Source organism: Melospiza melodia, chromosome 2 (assembly GCF_035770615.1).
Source record: "Melospiza melodia melodia isolate bMelMel2 chromosome 2, bMelMel2.pri, whole genome shotgun sequence".
In the NCBI taxonomy this organism is placed as follows: Eukaryota; Metazoa; Chordata; class Aves; order Passeriformes; family Passerellidae; genus Melospiza; species Melospiza melodia.
The window spans coordinates 64,322,499-64,347,104 of NC_086195.1; the positions used below are offsets into that span (position 1 = coordinate 64,322,499).

Sequence of the window (24,606 nt, forward strand, 5' to 3'; positions counted from 1 at the left end):
TAAGTCTTAACAACAAGAAATTATAAGAGAAATTTCAAAGCTGTTCTTAACCGCCATGCTTCCTTAAATTTTACGTATATAATCTCTTCTTGGGAAATAACCAAAACTTATGCAAGCTAGTCCTAAATGCAGGTTGGTGTGGTTCTGCTAGTACAGGATTAGCATTTTATGAACAGTGGTGTATTTCCAGGAGAAGTCAGTGCAGCTCAGCAGTCTATCAGTGCCCCAGCTCTTCAATGTCGTCATAGCCCGTATCCTCAAGAGCAGGGGATGAGGATCTCTCAGCTTCAGAGGTCCTGTTTCTGGGAATCCAGTCTGAAAACATGAAGGGAAGAACACTGAGATAGATCAATGCACATCCTGTATGTATTACCTCTGTGTGGTTGTGCAGCTGCCAGTTGTCTCCTCCAGAAATTAGAATTTTGGATAGGAGTGTCTGTGAAAGACCTGAGAAATGTTTGTCACTCTGCCTTCTGCAGTGTGTATACATATCCAAGGATCAAGCTTTATACACAATATTAAAAGGAATGTATTCATGGGCTGTGAAAAAAACATTCTTTAATGTCTCTCTAGTTACTTTGAGTCCTGTATTTTGATTATTTTCCACATCTCAAATAGGCCAGAAATATTTATCACTACCCCAAAAAGTAGAGTTCAGATCAAGTGTTCCACAGTTATATTAAATACACTGATAAAAAAAAGCCTGTCTTAAATATTTGTTGTTAATTATATGGGCCTGACAGAATTTAGTGCCAGGTTAAAAACCTAGCTGAATCCATCCTCCATGGACATAGAATGAGATCTAATAAGGACACTAAAGAGACTACAGATGAAAGGAGAAACAGTCAATTGCATAATTTGAAAAACATATGTCTAATGATATGTAGTATTTTACAAGGCATTATTTGAAGCTGCATCAGGCATTGAGCCCTCTCAAGCCTGTCATGTTGATGGAAAAAGGGGAAGTATCACCTGAGCATCCATAAACAGAAGGATATGGTGTAAGAGCTGGTCCTTCTGCTCGACCTGACACTAGTAAGGTCTCAGTACCATGCTGTAAAGAAATACCTTAAAGTTTTGGGTGTTAAGCAATTTTTGAAAGATACAGGCCTACAGACATGGACTGAGTGGAGACACATCATGGGCAGAGTGTAGTTTACAAGGCCTAAGCAGAAAGCTGACTAATTTAGATTGCGGCTGTGTAGAGAAACAAAATACAGAACAGGACTGAGGATAGGTATGTGAACAAACTGTTATGAGTCTTCAAGTACTTAAAAGGCTGTTATGAAGATGACTGCAACCCTCTGTCCCCATGGTCATTTTAATGAGAAGTAACAGTTTTAATTTGCAGCAGTGGAAACTTAGGTTGGGTTGGCCATAGGCAAGAATTTTATGTCTGTGAGGAAAGCAGAGCAGAGGTATAGATTAGCTGGATGTAAGAACAGAACAGCACTGCTCTTCTAGCCTCACCTGTCTGGGAGTCTTTGTTTCTGTCACTTTCTCCAGGGATCCCAATGATTTCCTGTTCATTCTGCTCAGAAAGAGAAACATCTCTAGGTCCAGGGGCCTCTGTTGCATCATCATAATCATCTTCCAGAGCATTTTCAGGCAGTGGAGAGGCCTCTGGAAGAGTAGAGGTATTAATTTCCACGAGGGAAAGCAGTAGTTGATAATCCAGCAACACAGGGCTGTAATACTGACATGTCTGTACTTAACTGGAATCTGTCCTTCAGCAAATGTTACTGTGCACAGTTTTATTGTAAATACTTCTGCTTACCAATGATACATGTATAAACAGAAAAGTAAATCAAAGTACTCCTGTTTCACTTTTTACCTAGAAATCAATATTCAATCTGAATAACAGAAAGAGAACTTATTTAGAATAATTGTCTTCTCTATAAGCACTTCAAAGCTTTTTGTTTATTTTTTAGCTTTTGGTTTGTAAGGAAAAGCTTTTAGTTTGTTTTTTAACTTAAAAAAAGTCCTTAATATAAGAACAGCAGTAGAAAATAAAGACATGGTGCAGCAGAGTATGGGATATGGGCAACTGAGGTTCAGAACTGCTTGTGCCTTTGGCAGTTGATCTCTTGGACAGCAGACAATGGCTAACAGAGCTTTTTGATCATCTCTAGGAAAATGCTGTTCTTCTCCAAACACTTGCTCTCCCTCACCTATTTCAAATTATAAAAAAAACCCCAAGCTACAAACCACATGTACCCCCCCGGGCAAACCCCACAGACAGGAATCAGTATTTTCTTCAGATCACTTGGATTAAGATCCCTTGATCAGCTCAAATTGTACGCCAGTGTTCTTATTTGGAATATGTCTTTCCTCTGTTTTAATTCTCCCCATCTATCTCAGAAATAAGGTAACATTTTACAAGCTATTATGGTTGCAATGTCTGGGAGAAGCAGTTGTCACATTGTTGGATTCATGTGACTGGATCCTGTGAAGTGTCTGCAGAACTACCAGCAAATATTTATTTTGAATTTCTCATATAGAAGAGAAAACTAGCACTTGTATATGAGATTGTATGACACTCTTCCACCACAAGAGTTACACAGAAGATTTTGCATCACTAGGAAACATCACTAGGACATGAAATGAAAGTCTTAGTCACTCATAATGCTTTGGATATTAAAAGTTACCCTGATTTAGGATCTCTTTCTTTGTACAAACCCTTTCTCACATTACCTTGAGTTGCTCCAGGACCATTTTCTTCATCACTGCCTGCCCTATAAAACTGTTCCTTTGGTTTTGAGCTCTCTGAATAAGAATCTAGGCAAATGAGAAAGAGCATGATACCAGATTAAACTCTCTTTAAGTGCTAAAACTGCACCATGAGAAAAAGAGCAGTAATAGCATCCAAGTTCAGCATGTTCTTTGACAGTCAGTATTACTTCTGCAAGGCTTACAATGGAATTACCAAGAATCCCTCAGGGGGCCCCATAACACCTCTCATGGATCATGGGGGAGGCTCTCCACAAAGGGAGAAAAGCAGTCTATGGGTGGAAACCTACAGGGACCCAGCTGCTGTGAGGGAGATGCAAATAATTCCTTTATTTGTTCCTGCTTTAAATAATTGAAGCAAAAGGATTTTGTTTGTTTGTTTGTTTGATCTATACTGATCTATGGTTTGTGGCTGCAGTGAGAACTTCACTCAACAAATTGTCCCTAGGAAAGGAATTGACAGAGTCCACTGGGCAGGAAACTCCTCAAATCCAGGAATTTTAAATTTCCCAGTAGATTTGGGACCTGTAAGGTATCAGATTGGGATCAGAAAGGAGGAGCTTTCCCTTGAGAAAAGCAAGAAATACACACAGACCTGAGAGGAAAGTCACTCCCTGCTTTTCCCTCATCAGGTTATAATCAATCTCTTCATAGACAGCCTCGGAGAAGGGGTCATAGGATAGTCTGGAGCCTGAAAGTAAAAGGTAATAATCACTTTCACAGTCTCTGCCTGTATTCAGGCTGGAGTCTTGAAAAGGAGAAGTGCCTTACAGGGGCCTCCATGGCCTGGTTGCTACCTAGAAAGGCACCAAGAGGTGCTGACTGAGGATAAGCACCTCTGGGCTCTTTCACTGCCAGAAAGTAATGAAAAATCGCAGTGTATCAACAGATTCAGTTCATCTCAGTCACCCATCCCCACTGCCTCCCCAGCCAACTAAACATCTGGGGCCATGTAAAGGAGGCATTTCATACCAGTCCTGAGAAACTCACCTCTCTGCTGTGCCCTGGCACGTCGGATCTGCCCAGCAAGAATGGCAAGGACCAGGCAGAGAAGGGTCCCCAGGATGATGCAGAGGATGACAGGCACTGAAAGCCTCGTGCTGCCTGTGGCAGGGCGGCGGGGGCGATCTGAGTGGAAACCAAGAGGAAACAGGTAGAGAATCATGTGTCCCAAAGGGCTGCTCCTCTGCAGCCCCTTGCTGTGCCCATGAGGGCACAGCAGGGTGAGGCAGGGCACCTGCTGCTCTGCTATGGGTCCTGCTCAAGCAGATAAAATTCAGCAGCTGGAGGTGGTACCTCTCAGTGTTCCTTTATGAAATGCTGGGTGAAGTGCTTTCTGATGAGCTGAAATAAACTGCTGTTTTATCTGTTAAGTATCAGGGACATTAAATTGTCATTTGATGGGAGAAAGAAAAGAGAGAGAAAGAATTTACCTGCTCTCGTGGGTGATGCTGTTGTTTCTGTCCCACCTGCAAAAGGAAGGTGAGTCCCGATTAAGAGGCAAGTGTGAAAAATAGGGAGAACATCTTCATATAATTTGTGGTGCTTTACCAGTCAAAATTATGAAAGGGCTAGTCACTTGGAAGTACAACTGGCATAATGCTCCCCTACCCACCTCCTTCACAGACCTGTGTAATAAAGGACCAGTCACTAACCAGAGCAATTCACAGCAGCATCTTCCTTATGATCACAGTTTTTGCCAAACAAAGGTTTGGCAGGACAGTCCCAAAGAGACAGCTCTGTTCCTTTACAGTGCACCTTCTCCAACCAGATGGGACCAGTCCCTTCCCCAAAGGCAGCCTCACTCAGAGCAGACACAGCAGATCCACAGCCCAGCTGCCTGCATACAACATTGGCATCTGCCATGTCCCAGGTGTCATCGCAGATTGTTCCCCAGGAACCTTGGTGCCACATCTCCACTCTGCCTGAACATTCATCCTCTCCTCCCATGACTCGTAACTTCTCCCTGTCTGCAAAACGCAGAAACCTTCTGTTTTACTGAAACAGCAGGAAGGTCCACAGAGACCAATAAGGAAAAACAAAGAAGTGAAGGTACCTGAACAACTTGTGGAGTTTGGACATTCAGCAAATGCAGCTGGAGATGTTGCCTCTTTTTCTCCTGCAGAATTTAAATATTGAAATAAATAATTTAATTATTCTCTGAAAAAAAATGAGGGAGTGTTAAATAGCTGAAAATTAAACATCAGGTTAATTATTTCCTGAAATATGTGTATGGCCTGTTTAGTTCTTGGCAGATGGCTGCTTGGCTGTTGCTGTGAGTAATAATCTTCCTGATGGTTATGCTTTCCTTCTTCTCATGAGGCGATTGCAATCCCTTTCAGAGTATCTGAATGTCACATAGATTTCATTTTTTTTATATTTTATATTTCATTTATATTTTATATTTTATATTTTAATTTAATTTAATATTTCTTATTATATTTTATTATGTATGAATGCAGATATTGATACCCATAGGTGTGAAATACTGTCATAAGAGCAGGTATTAGAAATGAACCTTTAGAACCAAATGGATTTCTACACTTGTCCAAGGTTATGTGTATACACAGATATGCCTGCTTACATGTAGAAACATAAACTTGGCTCTAGACCTCTTGGAAAGTCTCACACTAGCTCAGATCTCACAGACTAACTATCATAGATTTTTTCACTAAAAAATATGCAATGGGACCATCCCATTAGGGAATACCTTAGGATTTCACTGGGCCAAAGCAGTCTGATAATCTTGTAGTTTTAATTCACTCGTTTAAATCAATGATTTAGACAAAAAAAAAAGTTGCTGTCATTTTCATGAAAGTAGAAACAATATACACCAGCTAACAAGTGCACACAAAGTAATTGCTGTGATGTCCATACGTGCATACATAGGTTAATGTACACGTCTGGCCACATATAAATACATTTCTGATTACCAGTGCAAGTAATGTGGGTCTCTTCAGCTCGGTTGCTGCACGACTGAGGGTCCCAGGGGTCTGACTGACATTGCCAGAGCGAGCTGTGCTCCTCAGTGCACTCAATGTGGTCCAGCCACGTGGGCCCAGACCCTCTGCCATATTTGAAGTCCGTGGCTATTCCTCCTCCGTCTCCGCAGCCCAGGTGTTTGCACATGGTTGCTGCGGTGAGCAGGGACATGCGGTTGGAACAAACGCTCCCCCACGTCCCGTTGTAGAAAACCTCTACACGCCCGGCACAGTCGTTGCCATTCACCAACCTCAGAGCCAGGAAATCTGGAAGTGAAGGCATAAAAATTGAATTAGTGCCACAGATTTCTTGTGATGTTTCTTTCCTGTGTATGTGATAACACTTTTTTTACAGTGTTAACTAGCTGTATTGGTCCTACCTATATTGTGAAGCATGGGTACTCCAGAGGCTGCAGTCCTTTCAGGGGCTCTAACAGGCCCTAACTCCCTTCAGGGGTCATCTGTATTTTTTTCTACTTCTCTTTCATTTCTCCTCTCTCTTGTTGCTGCCATTCTGTCTTAAATATGTGTGAGCAGAGCCACCATAAGCTACTTGGATGCCTGATGCTGTAGTGCACAGTGGGTTGTTCCCGTTGATTTCAGAGCCAGCTGGAACTGACTGGAAGGAGCACACAGCCCCTTGCTGTGTAAATCTTTACAAATTCCTAAAATTTATGCCCCAAATATCCTACTACACCACAGACTTTTTTTTTCACGTGTATGTGTGTGTGTGTGTTGGTGCATAATATGGGCTTGTGTAGATCCTTTGCTTCTTGGTAGGACCAAGAAGATGTGCTGACCAACCATGCTGGTCATCAAGAAAGGAGGAGGCTGTCCAAGCAGTCCCCACTATTCTTGACTTCCCTTTTACACAACCCTCCTAGTTGAACCCACAGGCTCGGAAAAGGGTTTTCCAAACACACCTGAGCACAGAACTCCAGCATCCTCTTTGTGTTGGCAGTTGTGGTGGCCCCACGCCCTAGAGGGGCATGCCCAGAGGTCAGATTCAGCCCCAGTGCAATTCACGTCATCCAGCCAGATCTGCCCTGACCCTTCACCATAATGAGCAGATACAAATGCCTCAATGGCATGCCCACATCCCAGCTGTTTGCAAACAACATTGGCATCTGATAGATCCCAGTTATCATCACAGATGGTGCCCCAGATGCCATGATGATAAAGCTCTACTCTCCCGGCGCAGTGGTTTGTTCCATTCACCAGCCTCATCTGTCTGCTGCCTGTAGGAGGAAAATCCAGATGTCAGCATGCAACACAACTATAATGCACAGGTCAGCATAATGGCAATGTTTTTAAAGCACTTTTAAGACATCATGTTCTTGTTAAATCCCAATTCTTCTGCTATGGTTGCTTGGACAGAGGTCCTGTGAGGCTAAAACTGCATAAAGGGAAAGGCCTACTCCTGCATCAGGTGAATGTTTGAATAATTCTGGTGAGATATTGCTAGCAATAGGAGTATAATCATACCAAGTATATGCAGAGGTCACCTTATCTTAGAAAGCCAGACAACCTGTTTTCTGTCTGTACTCATTTACTTAGAGGCAGACACTGTTCCTGTTACAGATGGGTTGCAAAATCAGAGAAGAGTAGAAACAGTTGTAATATTCTGTAGAATAGCTGCAAGTATCTATAAATATAGAAATGTCACAGAATGAAAGCTGTTTAATTCTCAAGTGGCAGTAAGAATGCTTGGAAATCATAGCCAAATTAGTGTTCTTATGGCTTCTGTGTTCTAATAGTTCTTTTTGACTCTGGAAGATAATTCTGTAAGAAATTCAGATGAAGAAAGCATTATGTAAATTACACTTGCTTCCTTAACTATCATCAAGCTCAGACTCATGCCATCTTAAGATCTGTGACACCACAGCACAACATGGGCTGGAGAAATCCTAGGAAACCTTCTGTACCTTTCACACAGTGACTCACCTGAGCAAATCACACCAACATCTTCAGAAACTCCCGTTGGCACTGTCTGATAATGGGAGGTGTTGCAGAGCATTAGCTGAGTCTCGTTTCCAGTACACTGGACACTCCTTAGGCCAACGAGACCCGTGCCTCGCTCAGACTTTGGAAGGTAATAGGCTTTCTCAGCAGTTCCACACTGGAGCTGTCTGCACACCACATGGGCATCCCTAATGTCCCAGTTGTCATCCAGGACTCTGCTCCACACACCATGGAGGGAGATCTCAACTCGCCCAGCACAGCGGCTCTCACCCCCTGAGAGTCTGAGTGATTCAGCAAGACCTGGGCTCAAGAGAGTTGGGAAATATATTAAGTGACATCTACTTATTTCACTGCAGTAGAAATAACTTGCAGGAAGGCTATGGAAGACAAATTTCTGTGCTGGCAAAGTATTAATTCTCACCACTGGTGAAGGAGACTGCCCCTGTTAAGGCTTTGTTTGCTTTCACGCACACAAGGGCCTGCTAAGGGAAGCAAGAAAGGCTTCCCCACCTAAAAGACTAGATCCTATCAGTGAGGTCACCAGCACTGCTTTGGTCTGAAGTTCTACCACCCATAAAAGGCCCCTCCTGACTTACCTGAGCAAGTTACAGTGGCTGCTTCTTTGGCTGAACAGGTTGGATTGCCCAAAGTCACTTGAACACAGTCCCATAGGCAGGACTCTGTCCCTTTACAGTGAAAAGCATCTCTCCATATAGTCCCATTTCCATCCACAAAACCATCTTCCATCTGGATTGATTTTGCATAGCCACAGTTCAGCTGATGGCAGAGAACACTGGCAGCTTGTAAATTCCAGTGGGAGTGGCAGAGTCTTCCCCACGTGTCTCCATGGCGGATCTCCACTATGCCAGAGCACGTGGTGCCATTCACCAGCCTGCCCCCTGGACACCCTGAATGTAAGAGAAAGGGAATATTGGAGTGTTACATTTGCTCATGGGTAGGACCTGGATGTGACTGGGAAACAGGAATGAGTTTTCTTTATCATTCAGTAGTAAAAATGACTTAAGTGGGCCATACTCATAACTAGAAACTTTCATACTCATAACTAGATTTCAGTCCAGCCTGTTTTACTGAGAAGAATGACTAGAACTCAGGATTACATCCCATTTGCAATTTTTAAAATCAGGGCATTAGGAGTTGGGGGTTTGGGTCAAACAATAGACTTTAATTTTTCAGACCAATATCACTGAGGGCCTACAGCTCTGCATCCTTCAACTGCTGGTCCAAGTCCTCACTTAAACCTGGACCAGGAATTCAATCCTGCCTCAAGTACATGACAGGTATAACCGTCTCCAGTCTTATCTCGTGCTATGTATGCCTGGCTGCTCTCTCCAGCCAGACCCTACACCTCTTTGTTTGCTTTGACTTCTCTGGGACTGCTCATAGACCTTATTACCAACACCTTCCTCTGCCCTCTCTGCAGATGCTTTGGATTGTGTCTTGGTGGCAAGGACTCTGCCTGTGCTGTGCTCAGCCTCTGTGCCCAGCTCATCCTGGCTTGTGCAGCAGCCCTGCTCTTGCTGTTCCCCTACACTAGGAGCATTTCAGAGAGAGCAACCTTGTGGTACAGTTGAAGTGTAGCCTTGCCTCCTGTTGCAGAAGTCAAACGACAGAGCCTGACTCCACATATGCCCTCTGAATTTTTAGTCCATATTTTTCCTCAAGGAAGGAGTTTTTCAGTTCTCTTCTTAGACCTTTCCACTGCTTACCTGAACATACCACACGAGCCTCTTTTTCAGCAGGGCATTCATCCTGACCCAGAGCACGCACGGGACAGTCTCTCAGGAGTGAGCCATTCTGCTGGCAGCTGAATGTGGCATTCCAGACAGATCCATTTCCTTCCCCAAAGGACTGTCCACTTGGGATCAGTAGTGCAACTCCACAGTCTAGCTGCTGGCAGAGGATATTGGCAGCTGGTAAATCCCACAGGTAGTCACACAGGGTTCCCCATGTGCCTCCGTGAAGAAGCTGTACTCTCCCTGAACACGTGGTGTTGCCGTTTGCCAGCCTGTACCCACCGTAGCCTGCAGAAAGAATAAAGGAGCTTAGCAGTTACTTTTGGGCATTTGTGCTTCTGCACTGAAAACTGTAAGTGAGCTCTCTCTATCTGCAAGAAACTAGCACTCATTTTTGTGTCAGGTTACTGGAAAGCATCTTAGAACAGAATGCTGATAAGCCAGCTCTTAAAGTCTCTATTGTCCATGTTGTAGCCTGCACTGTATGACTAAAAGTCTTTTGACTCTTTGTGTCTCCTCTCTGCTCTCCTCCCTCCTCCCCTCACAATACTGCTGCTACCTTGCAACATCTTCTCTTGCAAAGGCAGTCTCAGCACTGCCTCGCATGTGAGGAACTCAGGTTAGGAGCAACTGGTATCACTCTCTCTCCCAGTAGCTGGTCATGTCACATTTCCTGGTAAGCAGAAACTGAGTGGGGGATTCTCAGCTTTCATCGATGCCCCAGAGCAAGGCTCTGAACACCCCAGGCCATACCCATCAGCATATTTACAATAAATAAAGGGTAGGGTGGATGGCACTGTGGTGTCCTGCTGCCAGCCCCATGCAGTCCCTCTCTTCTCACACTGTTACTTTCTGCCCTTACCTTGTCCTTGCACTATACCCCTAATGAGCACAGGATTTCAGCTCTGAGCCAAGACTATTGCAAGCTAGAGGCAAGAGCCAAGGCCTGTTAGATGCCTTAGCTGAGGTGTTTGGCTGCCACTGGTCACAGTATCCAAGGCTGTCTTGAAACAGCCTGTAGCCCTTTGGGCAGGAAATGAACATGAGCTCCAGCTCTTTTCCAGGCTTGTTTTGTGTTGAACTGTTGCCAAGAGCTCTGCCCCAGGTTTAGTTTACCTCCTTAGAACTGTGGCCTCAGGAAAAAGTTGTTTGTTAGGCCTAATCTTCGCTTTTTCAGTGGGTGGCAACACACAGCTGTATTCAGAGCTCCCAGCAGCCATGACTTTGTGGAGTTCTTAAGAAGGGTTAGCATAAAAGAAATAACAGCCCTTTTGAGATCTCTTTGTGGTAGTGAACTGATTAGAACAGCTCACGTTAGATGCAGATTCTCAGTAGAGTGAGTGAGACATTGTGGGACTGCTCTCTGTTATTTTCTGGCCCCCCTTGAATGGCTCAAGGCATGGTAGGGGAAACATCCAAGGATCCTGACGACCACAGAAGTGTACAGATGCTATGAACTGTGGGTTAACACAAAAAAGCATATAGAATATGAGTGAATTATGTCCATCGGTCCAAAGTCTCACCTGAACACACAACAATGGCATCATGAGTGCACGTGTTAGTATGGTGCATGCTCCTGGGACAGTCTGCAAGGTGAGCCTCATTCCCTACACAGTGAAACTCCTCTTGCCAGATCAGCTCATGTCTGTCTCCAAAGTGAGTTCCTCTCAAGGCATCCACAGCCTGGCCACACTTTAACTCATTACATATAACAGAGGCAGTTTTGAAATTAATATGTGAGAAACAGACAGTGGCCCAAGTTTCTTCTTTCTTTACTTTCAGATGTCCTGAGCAGGCAGTGTCCCCTCCAGTCAGATGCATATCAGAGAAGCCTGGAAAAAAACCCAAAACCCAAGAAATCTAGCATCAAGAGTTGGTTGTACTGACCTATTTTTATAGCTCCTTAATGGGCTATAAAAATAGCCCATTCAGCCCCTCAGAACATTTCACTGCTCTGAGGACCACTGATGCTTTTGAATTGTGACTGGGGCAATTCCTGTATAGCACTGATAAACAAGAAAATGGTGTATCAGGTTGCTTATTTCTCAGTATGTGAAAATACTAAATCCTTGGGAAAGAAGGAAGGAAACTTTGAGCATCTGCCAATGACTGAGAAGTAACAGTCCCCAAATAGATAAATAGAAAAATAGCTGTTTACTAGTGTGTGTTCTTGAGACCTCATTATTTCAATGAATAGGAAGCTGAAGCACCCCAGGAAGAGGAAACAGGAAATGTTGTACCCAGTTTCAGAAATTGCTAGAAAGACAGTCTAGAAATCTGCAGGCTGACCAGCCTCACTTTGGTACTTCAAAAAAAGATGGAGTGACACTAGTAGAAACTTATTTGTGAGCACAAGGAGATAAATGGGAAGAGTCAGCATGATTTTATCAAGCATGTATCATGCTTGTGGGACTGTAATGCTTTCTCTGATTAAAATGGATTTATGGATGAAGGGACAGCAGCACATGCCATTTACCTCACATTTAGCACTACCATTCACACTGTCTTGCATAATATTCTTATGTCCAAGAACTAGAATGTTGCTGTCTGGTTGGAAGAACAACATGGTTAACCAGCTGATTGAATGCTCAGGCTCAGCCATTAGTGAATTGCACTCTACCTGAAGACTGTCAGCAAGTGGAATTTCACTTGTTGGGTCTTTCCAGGGGCCTGTTCTGCTCAGTGTCTTATCTTCATGGAGGTGGTGATGGAGTACACTCTTATGATTTTGGGGGGTGGAGACATAACCACAAGGGCAGACCTGCCTTTCAGAGAGATCTAGACAGGCTAGACTAATGGGCTGACAGGAAGCTCACAAAAATCATAAAAGGACAAATGTAAAGTCCTGAAGCTGGGAAGGAAAAACTTCTTGCCGTGGTTCTTTTTCTGAAGGGTAAAACCATGCACATCTTGCACAGGAAGCAGCCAAACAGGTATTGGTCTTTTTTTGCCAGTGCAGACTGTCTTGTCTTAGCCTAGCTAAAGATCTGGAGAAGAAGGGCAGTTGTATGACATAACATTGCATTTTCTTGCTTCTCTACCTACATCTGCTTTTTTAGCCCCAATTCCTTGTCAAAGACAAGTTCAGTACTGCTCTCCTGTTACCTGGGAGAGCTGTGGTAGAAACAAATAGTGGGTTGATTTTTTTTCTGTTCTATATGTTAATATGCTCATTCGATGTCATTGCTGTGCCCAGGCAAAGTCAGCTTGCACTCATAGTCAGCAGAAAACTTAATGCTGGAGCAACTTGCTTTGGATGAGTAGAGGGAGTACTTGGCTTTATTGAACTAGGACAAAATTTGATCCTAGGCTCGTATCTTTTTTCTATTGTACAAGGCTGGATCACTTCTTACCTGAGCAGATCACTCCAATATCAAAGAAATGAGGGCAGGTAAAAGAACCCCATCCTGTATGTGAGCAGTTCCAGAGAGCAGATTCATTACCACGGCAATCAACTCGGTACAACCACGTTGGTCCAGTTCCTTGTCCAAAAGGAGCTCGATTTAGGGCCTTAACAGCAGATCCACATTGTAGTTGCTTACAGACAACCTCAGCATCCCTTATGGTCCAGTCACCGTCACACACGGTCCCCCACTGCTCCTCATGTTTTACTTCCACTCTCCCAGAGCAGGGGCCAGTTCCGTTCGACAGCCTCAGTTCATCAGTGCCTTCAGACAGAGCAAGGTTATAGAAAGGACAGAGCTTAATCATGATTATCTACTGCAGATGTTAATGAGATCATTACTGCTCCTAATTTACTCTTACATCAGACTTATTTGGTTCACCTTTCTAAAGAGTCCAACTTAAAGAGTGTTTTTTGCAAGGAGTGATGTCTGTATTTACGAGTTTGAGCTAACTGCACTGCTAAAATGTAAATTATTTCTAATGACAGGCTAACTTTCTCTTTTACTGACTCACCAGGGCTGGAAAATGCTGAGTAATGTCCCTGCTTTGTGATTCACAAAGACTGCCACAATAAACACTGGCAACTGGAGTGGGTGAGGGGACTGCCTGTCAGTGTGTGATTGCTACAATAGATCAAGCTTCCTTATCCTGTGAGTTAATTGTCCTGAAAGCCAAATTTGTGTGTCTTTGGGAGTGAGGTAACTGGAGGAGTTGGTTGCCAGAGGGGCCAGGCCAGCCACTGGAGAGCTGGTAAGGTCAGGGGTTCTGCCTGAAGACTCAGCTCAAAGTTGGCTTTCTGGGCTGCAGCGGCACATTGCTGCCTCATGTCCAATTTGCCCCCACCAGTATCCCCAAGTCCTTCTCCATGGAGCTGTTCTCATACACAGGCAAAGGCTTTACCTCTTTGCTAACACTGATGGATTTCTCACAATTTCCTTCCTATCATTTAAATTTGGAAACAAACAAAAAAAAAAAAAAAAGTGTTTATTCAAGTGACTGACAATTGGTAATTTCCAAAACTTATTTTTTTCCGCAAAATGTCCTCTCTCTTCAAGTCTCCTGAGTAAGAAAGTCACATGCATAGTACAATTCTTAGGTAACTAGAAAACCACTTTCTGCCTGCAACGTGTTGTCTTAGAGGGGGCATAATCTTTCTGTAATAAGAAAGATATTCTGGAGAACAACCCCCAGAGTATTTGAAGAACATAGCCCAAAAAAAAAGTTTTCTCAGCTACAATATTTATACATTCAAAAGGGTAATGAATTCTTAGAAAAGTTGAATTCCTAAGACATTTTTAAATGAACCAAATTACCAATTTCTATTAGCCATATCCAGGGACAAAGCAAACATCTCTTCACTCAACTGTATGACCTCTGTGCACTTGAATTTTTAAATAATTGTACATCTGATGTTTTCAACGTGTAACAGCATGCAAGACTGGATGCAGAGGTAGGCATAACCCAATTGACAGATTTCAATATTTCCTAATAAAAGCTATCATTTGCTGTAATCACTCTTCTGTGAATTTTTTATGATATGTACAGGTATAATTTTGTATTTCCTTACATTCCACAGCATGTCCCACAAGTACCTTCACTGAATTCAGTGCTTTGGTGTTCTGCTTGGCTAAAAAGTCATGAGATTTTTCTTACTCCAGCTGAAAACCCAGTTCTTCTCATAGGAAAAGATGCACCATGCATTCCTGTCTCCAGGCCCTAAGAGGAGGTTTGCAGCCCAGGCTGGCTGCCTCAGGGGCAGATTTCCAGCTCACTTCTGGAGAGTTGTGACTCCTGCACTACTCGGCACAGTGCTCTGTGCCTGGGGAACATCAGAACACCTGTAGCAGCATGGAGAGTGCAAGTGCTGCCAGATCAGAGATGAGGGTGATAGGGTGCTGATGATGGTGTCATTGTAAAGCCACTGTTGTCTGCATCTTCCAGTCAGTTACTGTTCCCTGATATTAACAAGAAGTTGGCAGACAAGTCACTCTCATTTCTGCAGTACAGCTCAGTTGACACTAAAACGTCACTACAAAGGTGAATAAATAAAAATCGTTTCATATTATGAAAATGTACATCAAGAGTGCCTCCTGTTCCCTCTCCTGAACTTTGACTGCACCCACACAACTGGTGAGAACTTTCAAGACTTAAGGCCATGCTGTAGCAAAACATCAACTCCGAAATCTTGTTCTCATCATATGGGGATGAGACAACCACCACAATGCCTTAATGTCACCTCCATGTGTGGAGAGAAAAAAAATGAGATTTCCAAAATCTGTCTCTCATCACCAGCATCAAGCATGTACACATAGCTCCAGAAGTGCAGAGAGACAAATAGTGATAAGCTTCAGATATATAGGAACAACTGAGGAGATGTGTTATCCAAACTCCACTGGACACATGGGTAGAGCTACATCATTCTAACTGGTATTGAACAAAGACCTGCAATTATTAATTTCATCTACAAAGAGCTCAGCAGAAGAGATAAGACAGTAGTAAGAATACCCAACTGGTTTTTAGTACAGCTAAACTCTTTACAAAATTTGAACTTGAATTCTTATGAGAATAGCCAGTCACTGATACCTGAGTAAAATACCAAACTTTTAGAAAAGGCTTACCCTTACTTATCTCAGGATTATGAAGGAGATTGAATTAAAGACAGAAACATACTTAAACACCATTTTGTCACTTTGCTTTGGAGGTTGGTAGAAGAACAACCTATTTATATTAAATTTGCATACTTTTTAAAATCTCACTGCCTTATGCGAAATAAAGTATGTACTTACCCAGGGAGACCTGAATAGAGAGGAGAATCAACCACAGCACTGGACCCGAAAGAAGTCCTTCTGTTGCCATCCTGCAGATGGATGAAACTTTACTCTCCAGGCACTGCCTAGCTAAAACTCTGGCTGGGCATTCCGGTATCTCACAAATGACTACGAAGGAGGAAATATATAGATTCACGTGCCAGCATGAGCTACCTGAAGGAACCAATAGAAATATTGTTCACCTTTTTAGACATTATCAGCAGATTAATCTCCAATCTGAAGGAGCAAAAACCTCCAATAAAATTCAAAAAGTGTACTTGTGACCTTATATGAAGGATGATGGCATATCTGATGTCATCATCGGAATTGTTTTACTGTGGGACCAACGCTGGTGGCACAGGCAGAGCACAGCGTGAAGTGGTTATTTCTCACCTGAAAAAGGAGTATGAAAGTGTAGAACACTGGTCATTTATGAATCACTTCAGAAGAAAAAAGGGAAAGAAAATTCCTTTAATTTGTAGCTTACCTGTCATATTGGAAGAAATTGCACTCCAATCCACAGAAATGGTGTTTATCACTAGAGGTGAGTAAAAAGTGATACCCTCTCTGTATCTGGGGTAGGCTTAAGGCTTCCTTATTTGGGCATAACTTTTTGGGCAGAAGCTCTTAAAAAAGATCTTCCTTAGGAGTCAAATTACAGGCCTTCCTGTTTCCTCTGCTGAGTTTCTTTTCGTTTCAGGTGACCATTGCTAGTAATTCTATCCGCACTCTCATTCACTCAAGAATGGCAACCTTAGGGAAATAAAGGCTGTTGTTAATTAAATAGTGGCTACTTGACTCATTTTAACAACTGGAACAATTTGCAGAATGCTGTTTGCACCAGTCTAAACACACATTCCCCTTTATGACACTGACGGCATCCTCCTTTTTGTCTGATGGTATCTATCTGCTCTTTATCCAGAATTCTGAGGTCAGTGACATCCATGCTGTTGGGTCCTTAGAACACCAATCTTTGCTACCTCTTCCCCTTCTCACTGGGCTTTGCTTGTTCAAGTTCTGTGTAATTTTGCAGTAGAATAGCCCAGCAGGGTCAGACTGCTGCAGAGAGAGATGAGAGGAAGAGCACAGAGTCTGGCCAGAGGCTGCTTGTTCTTAGCACAGGACCTCAGACACTTGCCTGTGGTCTCTGCTAGAGCTACAGGGCAGCCAGGCTGGGGTCTGGCCATGGACTTTGCTGATACCTGACCCTGATCTGCTGACTTGACTTTATGGCTTGATCTTGGCTTTTTCAGGATTGCCTGTACTATTGGCTTAACCTTGCTGCTGTTGCTGACCTGTTCTGGAGGTTTTTTTGTTCAGGTACTATGGGATTGCAACTCTTGTGAGGACCTTGCTTCATGACTGGTTTGCTGTCAACTTCGGTTCCTGGCTGACCTTCCTTTGCAGAGCATCCTGCTTCTGCTACCTGATAGAGACCTCTGAAAAGCAGAAAGTCACTGCCACTCCTTTGGAAATGTGGTCAGGGTGGGGGAAATCCCACTACAGATGTCCCAGTGAGAGATAGGTAAGGTATCCATTGCCATGTTCATTCCTATACTGAGGTTCAGTGGTTTCACTTATCGCTATTCTTTGCTGATAGGTGTCCGCCAACTGAATTCTCACTGACATTTTAAACCCATTTCAGGAAGCCTTAGAGTAAGATCTGTTTCTCAGCATACAGGCCCTTGATGACCAGAGCCTCTTTTATGGGCACTGTGTCCACGCAGCCAGGTGCCAGTGCCCATGGGTGTTAGAACAGATAGCATGAAAGAAAATTACCTCATGTTGTGCTAGAGGAGGCTCAGGTGAGATATTGGGAAAAAATGTTTCACTGGCAGGGTTATCAAACGCTGGGACAGACTCCCCAGGGAAGTGGCTGAGTTGCTATCCACAGATTTATTTCAAAGATATGTAGATGAGGCACTTAGGGCCACAGGCCCTTAGATTTAGTGCTAGGTTAATGGTTGGACTTGATATTAAAATATTTGCTAACTAAAATGGTGCTATGATTCTGGGAAAATCATGCAGGAAACAGCAGAACAACTCTGAGATATTTTGCTTATAAAACTGAACACAACACTTACCAAAATGATGCGCTAGAGTTGGAACAACATGAAGAATGTCTTCATGGATCATCAGATGACTACAAAGTCCATTTTACAGTCAGAAGGTAGAGACTTCAAAAAGTTGTCAGCCTAGCAAAACAAACTTTTGCTTCTAGGTATTTTGGGACACTAACTGGAATATGGACTATATAATGTAAAGAGAAGAATAAAGTATATCACAAGGGGGTTTCTAACAATGAGAAAATAAGGCCCTGGAATTAGGTCTGAGTGAAATGGTGACAGAAAACTTCTGCAGTAATGACCAAGGTCATAATTACTGAAAGGAGCTATTGGGCATGTTTCATTCTGTTAACACTAATGTAGATTTGGTGACTCCAATGGTCCCCTTAAATCCCTTCTCCATTGTTCAGGAATTACCACAACAGACCCTCTGAATAAATCATCCTTTTGCTGCAGATGCAAGAGAAGATTGCTGTAGAGCAGACAGAAAGGTCTTACTCCATCAAAGCATTTTAATCTGGTACTTGACAACGAACTCTGCCCTGAGGATATGCAACATCTCAGACTTCCCTATACAATGATCAACACAGTGCACAGTATGCAGGTCAGTGAAGGGATAATGAGCAGGATTAGTGGAATATGTATTGGTCAGTGAGATACAGATCGGGCTCGGGCAGGCAGCCATTAATGAGCCCGTATTAGTCCCAATGTGATGGTTTCATGAGTAAATTTGCAAATTTTCCTAGTTGGTATTAAAGTCAGGAGAGAAAAAGATCACAATTAATGCCTATTAGATCACTTCTTACTAGTTGGGCTATTAGTAGACTCCAGCTGTTATTATTAATGGCAGATACCAATTCACACATTAGTTATTGACTCACACTCAGACACTCACCGACTGTTACCTGGTATCACGAGGTGCTTGTGGCCTTGAGAGACTGGAGAATCTTGATGTTCTGAGTTTTTCTGTTCTTGTGAATCCGCAGGACTGAGAGTCTCCTGACCTTATGTATTCTTAGGAGAGTTTCACTTGTCTCTCAGCGCCGACCAGTTCTTTCTTTGATCTGATTTCTGGTATCACATGCACAGGCCCTGCTCTTTCATGCACATTCACCCCATGTGGGCTTTTATGACAGAAATGCAGAGCTAGAGTTGATCCAAAAGCCATCATGTGTCCCACAGGACACTGTCCTGTCCCATGATTTCAGCTCACAGCAGTAATCTTTACCTCCAATCCCTCTGAACACAGTTCGTTTGTATCTATGGGAAATTTATACCTTTACTGCTGCACATTATAAATAGAATTTCAAAGTACATCACTCACTGCAAGACAACTAATAGAAAAACCACTCTTGGCTAATTGTTTCAATTCAGAGTATGAGCCCCTTTGTACAGAGGCTGTACACATTTCTGAAGGCTTCCTCCAGGTCTTATGACTGTCAGTCCCATACGCCTGTGAAAATCAGAAAGATAAGCACACCCAAATGCATGTCTTGTGGTCTGAAGTTAATACAGGCTGCTTCAAAGCTTGGTTTGGGTCTGTGTAAGTACATGGGCCTTTGAACTGTCATTATCTTGAAACAAAACATAGATGGAGTTAAGAGATAAAGGTAGTACACTGAGTGCTAAGGTAAAGAAGGGGCTGCCTGAAGGAAAGCAAGCAGTTAGGAAGGAAACCACTTTCTTCCTTACTTGGGCTGGGCTGGAGGGATTTTGAGTTTCAGAGAAATGAGATGCATCCTGTGGTTAAGATAAACCTGAGCTTTGAGATGGATTAATCTCTGTATCTCAAACTGACAATGGTTTAAACAGACATCTGAAATGAAGTTACCTGAAGTGGTATTTACCTTTGTGTTATCTTTATGAATGTATTTGTCAAAGCCTTCCAAAAGCTAGTTATATATTTACTGTCTTGTGAGCCCAAATGCTTTTGGAGAAGTGTCAGTCAGAAATTTTTCAGCAAAAGTATCACTTGAAGAAAGTGAACTCTAAGGAAATATTAATATTTGACAAAATTTGGTTTCAGGGAGACTTCAAGAGTGAGCCAATATGATTTTTATTGTAAGAAAAGATAAGATGTATTTCATTTCAGAATAAACTATATTTGGATCTTAAGACCCATTGAATGAAGAGTTAAACAAATAGAAAGTAAAGTTTTAATGATTTCTTTTAATGTGGTCTAAGGAATATGTTTTCAGTGCACTTCCACTGAGACATTTTAATTTATACATACATTTATACACGGGGTTTTTTTTGTGATATTGCTGCTTTCTGTACCATTTTTCCTCAATAATTTAAAAAAATCTTTTTATGTGATTCTCTGTTACTTTTCCCCCCTCAAGTTTTGATAATTCCAAGTAATTATTAAATCACTGTTTATTCGAACCATGTGTATTAAAATTAACTTGGGGTCACTGTCTAGGATTTCATGTTAAGTGTGCAGTCAGCTAACAATGGAACAACTGATACAATAGTCACTGAAAATTTGTATAAATTGTGGCAGATTATGCTCTGACCTTTGCTTGAGAGATTTGTGAGGAGTAGTTTTTAATTAAATGTCAACATCTCAGTTCTCAAGATCTAAATGATTCAAGTTTCAGTAGGAACTAGGTGATGTGTATGTCTGTGTTTATCCTTTTTTGTAAGATAAGGTTTCTAAACTTTTCCTCTGAATATTTAAATCTTTCATCTCTGAATTTGAAGATACAAGTTAAAAACAGTGGACCAGGTCTCTCTGGTAGCTGGTTTCCAAGCCCACAATTTCTTCAGACCAAATCAGCATAACACCACAATTCTAGCTTAAGATGCATCTTAGGGATGCAAATCACTCATTAATCAACATTGCTGCTTGCAATGTTTGTATATTTTCTTCCTTCAGCACTGTGATTTTTTATTGCTAATAATTTAAATCTGCTTTCCTTTTGTAATTCAATTACAGGTTACTATGAGTGTGTGTGTGGGCATGTGAGACAGAAGGAGAAAGTGGGAACTGTGCAAGTGTATTTGCTTTGTGAATAGCTATTGATCTAAAATGTGTGGTAAAAATAGCCTCCTCATTAATAAAATATATAGGCATAAATATTTTTTGTGCTCTTTCTGCATGGCAGAATCTTCTGTCAAGGAAAATGGAATTTGCAGCAAACATTATGTCCCATGTCTTGATACATAAAGGAGAAAATCTGTTCAAGAGTTGCCAGGTCTGTTATTATGTACAGCTGATTGAATCCTTAAATTTTCATATTTGGAAAACAGAAGAATGACTATATCTTTACAAGGAAATAATTTCAAAACTGAAAATTTAGGCATCAGATGTGATTAGTCACTTTTTACTAATGTTTGGAGGGTTTTATAATTTTTCATTATAATAAATGTATTAGGCATATTTTCAATATGCTATGTTAAAGTTATTTGTTATGTTTCACAAGTATCATCTGCGTATTGGCATTAATCAAACTAAAATCAGGATGGTAGTATTGCTCGTAAGGTATATATCCAGAAAAAGACAAAGTTGTGGATGTCCAGGAAAGCCTTAAAAATGCAATAGGATTTTCCATTTCTCTTAGCTGAGGATAGAATGCTTTGATTGTAAAAGCCCACCAGCAGTTACAGGGATGCAAACTACAGTGAATAGCTGTCTGCATGTTCTGTTAGTTGCTGCATTTAACTCTTCCTATGTTAAATGATTAGAACCTGTGGATCATCCTCCTTTACATTTCCATATTGTGCCCAGAAATAACAGGCAATTAAAAAAGAATTAATTCAGTACAAGCTGTGTCAATTAAACTGCATCAGCTTTGTGACTGCTGTCTGAAGAGATTTCAAAAGAAAAAGCGAGCATCATACACATAGAATAGAGTTAGCCTAAGTATTACCAAAAACCAAAGCTATGGAGATTGTATGAAATTGACTTAGTAAAGCAAAGTGATTGGATCCCCTTAGGGATATACATAATGTGTCCTTATGCTCCTGCCTCTGATTGGAAGGAATGTGTCAAACACTGAAGACTCTGATGATATTGCCTGTCCAGGAGTTGAAAATTGTGGTTGTATCCAACATAAATGATGAACAAACATGTAGTTGAATGCTGAGATACAGCAATAGATAATTAAGGAAAGCTTAAGGAAACACCAATTAATTAGTTTATTAATTCCCTTTGTACTGCTGGTCTCTTGCACTTGTACCCAGTTATACAATAGTCTATGTTGTTCCCTTCATTTTTTCTCAGACCCTTTTCTTCGCTTGCTTCTGTACCAAGAGTGCGCATAACATTCATCTGCCCTTTCAACCCTCTTCCCACATTTGAGAGTGCAAGTTATTCCATGCCTTATTCTTACACAGTGGGATTTTCTCAGTGTTTGTTAAGACAAGGCTGGGAAAGAATTTGGTAGCTCTTTCCTCTTAGACCATTTAGGCTGCTGTCTGTCACTTCAGCTTTCTGCTGGCTGTGCTGGTTTATCCACCAGCCCCTGCCCTTTCAGGCCACACTCTGCGATCTGAGGAATGCTCATTAGGCCTCGGCCTCGATGAGCAGCCCCTGGGCCCAGCGCCTCTTGAGCTCATCAGAAACACCATCTGCTCCTGGAAACTTGCACTGCCTAATGAGCTCCTGGAATTTTTATGAACAACCGTGGAAAGTTTTTTTCTTGCCTGAATGGTGTAACATTGTTATTCTCACACTTTCAAGGAAAGGGCGCTGACCCGAAGCGTGGCCAGGTTGGAACATTGTTATGACTGAGGCCCGCTCACTTGTGGCCCACAAGCAGCGCTCCAAAATGAGACCCTTGGAGCTCTCCTGGCCCACAGTGGCTGGGACCAGCAACCTCCCTCTGGGCCAGCAAAATCTTTCTTTTGCTGCGCTTGGAGATCACCAAATAACAATTGATCCTGGGCTGATATCCCCACTCCTAGAGGCCCCTTTGCCCATTGAGGAGATGCAAAGGCATCCCCAGTGAGTATTTTGTTACCTTCGTGTAGGAATGTGCCCCCTGTTGATTGAGTGACAAGACTATCCTTTGTCTCTTTAAAAAGGAAAAGAGCCCAGATGTTTCTTTCCTCGATTAGGTAAAAAGGCACCTCATAGGATCTGGGGACTTCACCTCAAACTTAAGGATAGCCAATTGAACAGAAGCCAAAAAGCAATTTACTAAAAAAAAAAAAAAGAGAACAAAGAAACTAATTGCTTTTGTGAGGTGTTTTACCAGGAGCAAGAACCTCTTGCCCTGGCTCAGTTTTTCTCTGTAAAGAGGTTTGTTATTATGCCTTTTCTTAAAACTTTTTTGTTTCCAACACTGCCACAGAAGCCATCCTGCTGATTTTATGCCTTCTAAGGTAGCTGAGCTATCTTGGGTGTGATATAGATCTCCAAGAGCTTCTGAGACCGGGCTCAAGGAGACCATATATCACCTTTGAGGGGAATTTTTCACACGTACCTTGCACTGACTCTTTATGTCCGTGCGCATACAAGTGTGCATAGCTATGGCAAAACAGGAGAAATGCTGTTCTTTCAGGTGCTTTAAGTATCTTAGGTATCTAAGTAAATTAGGGCTGTAAGTAACTTTAAGCTATAAGCTAAGTTAAATGCTGTTGAGTGCTATTCCTTTGCTAAATTTTTAAGTTTAAGGTATAATTTAAGTTTTGTTAAATGCTGTTCAGTGTTGTTCCATTACTAAATTGTCAAGTTTAAGGTACAAGTAGGGTACTGTTAAGTTTGAGTGCTATTAAGCTTTTATGCTGTGTTTCTTTTTATCCTTGCCCTTTCTATCCTTTTATCACACACAGCTAAACACACGCACAAAAATAGATAGAACTTGGTTAATTTTCTGTTTAGAGTGGATTTTGTTTGTTCCTTTTTTACCCTTGGTGTGCCTTAACCATCTAGTAAGTAGTAGAGTGAACCATGCCAATGACCTTTGTCATGCTGTTGCTCAGTATTAAATCTGATTTTTACTGATACCCTTGCTGGTGGTTTTTTAAGCAATCTCAACTTTCAAAACACTGAATAATGAGGTTTTCTATTCAGGTCTCCTTTTTTCCCTTATAAGTGATCTGGGAATCCATGAGTGCAAGGTGTGCTTGCGGATACAACCTTTCTGTGACTGTGATAAAAACAAAGAGTAATTTGCTGACAACTCCCTTAAGCAGAAATTTCCTTTGTTTTTTGAGCAACTGACATGAATTCCTCCTGGACTTTCACAAACACATAAATGCAGTCATAGCTGAACTGAAATTTCTAACCATTCTGCATTTTAGGTTAATTCAACACACTTTACATATGTGTGCAACTACTTGAAGATAATAGAATATTTGTTTTTCAACTCTGAGCTTAGCGTAGTGTTCCATTCCATTTCATGGGATAGATGAAAATAATTCAAAAGATAAGTGCAGATATCATAATTTTAATGTCCCGTCATAAAAGAAAGATAGTTTTCTAAGAGATTTCACTGCATATGTAAATGGTGCAAAAAGAGCTCAGTGAATTGGCCTGAATACACAAAGCAAATTTTGGCTTGTGAAAGACTCTTGCAGCTCAGCCATGAGTAAGACTTGCATTTCCATATCTCAACAAACTAAGCTCCTCTGAGATGAAAAAATAAGGAATTTTGGTTAAGAAATTGTCCGTTTAATAGATGTGTATTTTGGTGTATGACTCTATCCAGTGAAATGTTCCATTCCTGCCTTTCATTTCAATATGCACATGCGGAGTAATAAGGGACCATCAGATAATGTGCCCAACTGCCAATTGTACATGTGCTACCAGTTCTTAAATCATGTCCTGGTGGGCATTGAAAGCAGAGTCCATCAGCTGTTGTCCAGAATTTCCATAATGAAAACTCCAGGCATGCTTATAGGAATGCAAATCAGAGAAGGATCCTGTAGTCATCTCTCATCTAGATGTTTGCAT

General features: G+C 41.9%; 1 protein-coding gene across 1 annotated transcript; it reads right to left on the reverse strand.

Annotated features, from left to right (window-relative positions):
* Window positions 1-217: 217 nt before the first annotated feature.
* Window positions 218-15,730, reverse strand: LOC134414983 (antigen WC1.1-like). The gene is made up of 16 exons (XM_063150309.1): window positions 15,619-15,730; window positions 12,781-13,095; window positions 10,951-11,259; window positions 9,401-9,715; window positions 8,270-8,581; window positions 7,656-7,973; window positions 6,635-6,949; window positions 5,664-5,978; window positions 4,787-4,849; window positions 4,386-4,700; window positions 4,164-4,199; window positions 3,717-3,858; window positions 3,318-3,414; window positions 2,695-2,764; window positions 1,444-1,623; window positions 218-315 (listed from the first exon to the last, which is right to left on the reverse strand). Exons 1-16 carry the CDS (start codon window positions 15,686-15,688, stop codon window positions 218-220), a joined length of 3,270 nt encoding a protein of 1,089 aa, XP_063006379.1. The 5' UTR covers window positions 15,689-15,730.
* Window positions 15,731-24,606: the final 8,876 nt, after the last annotated feature.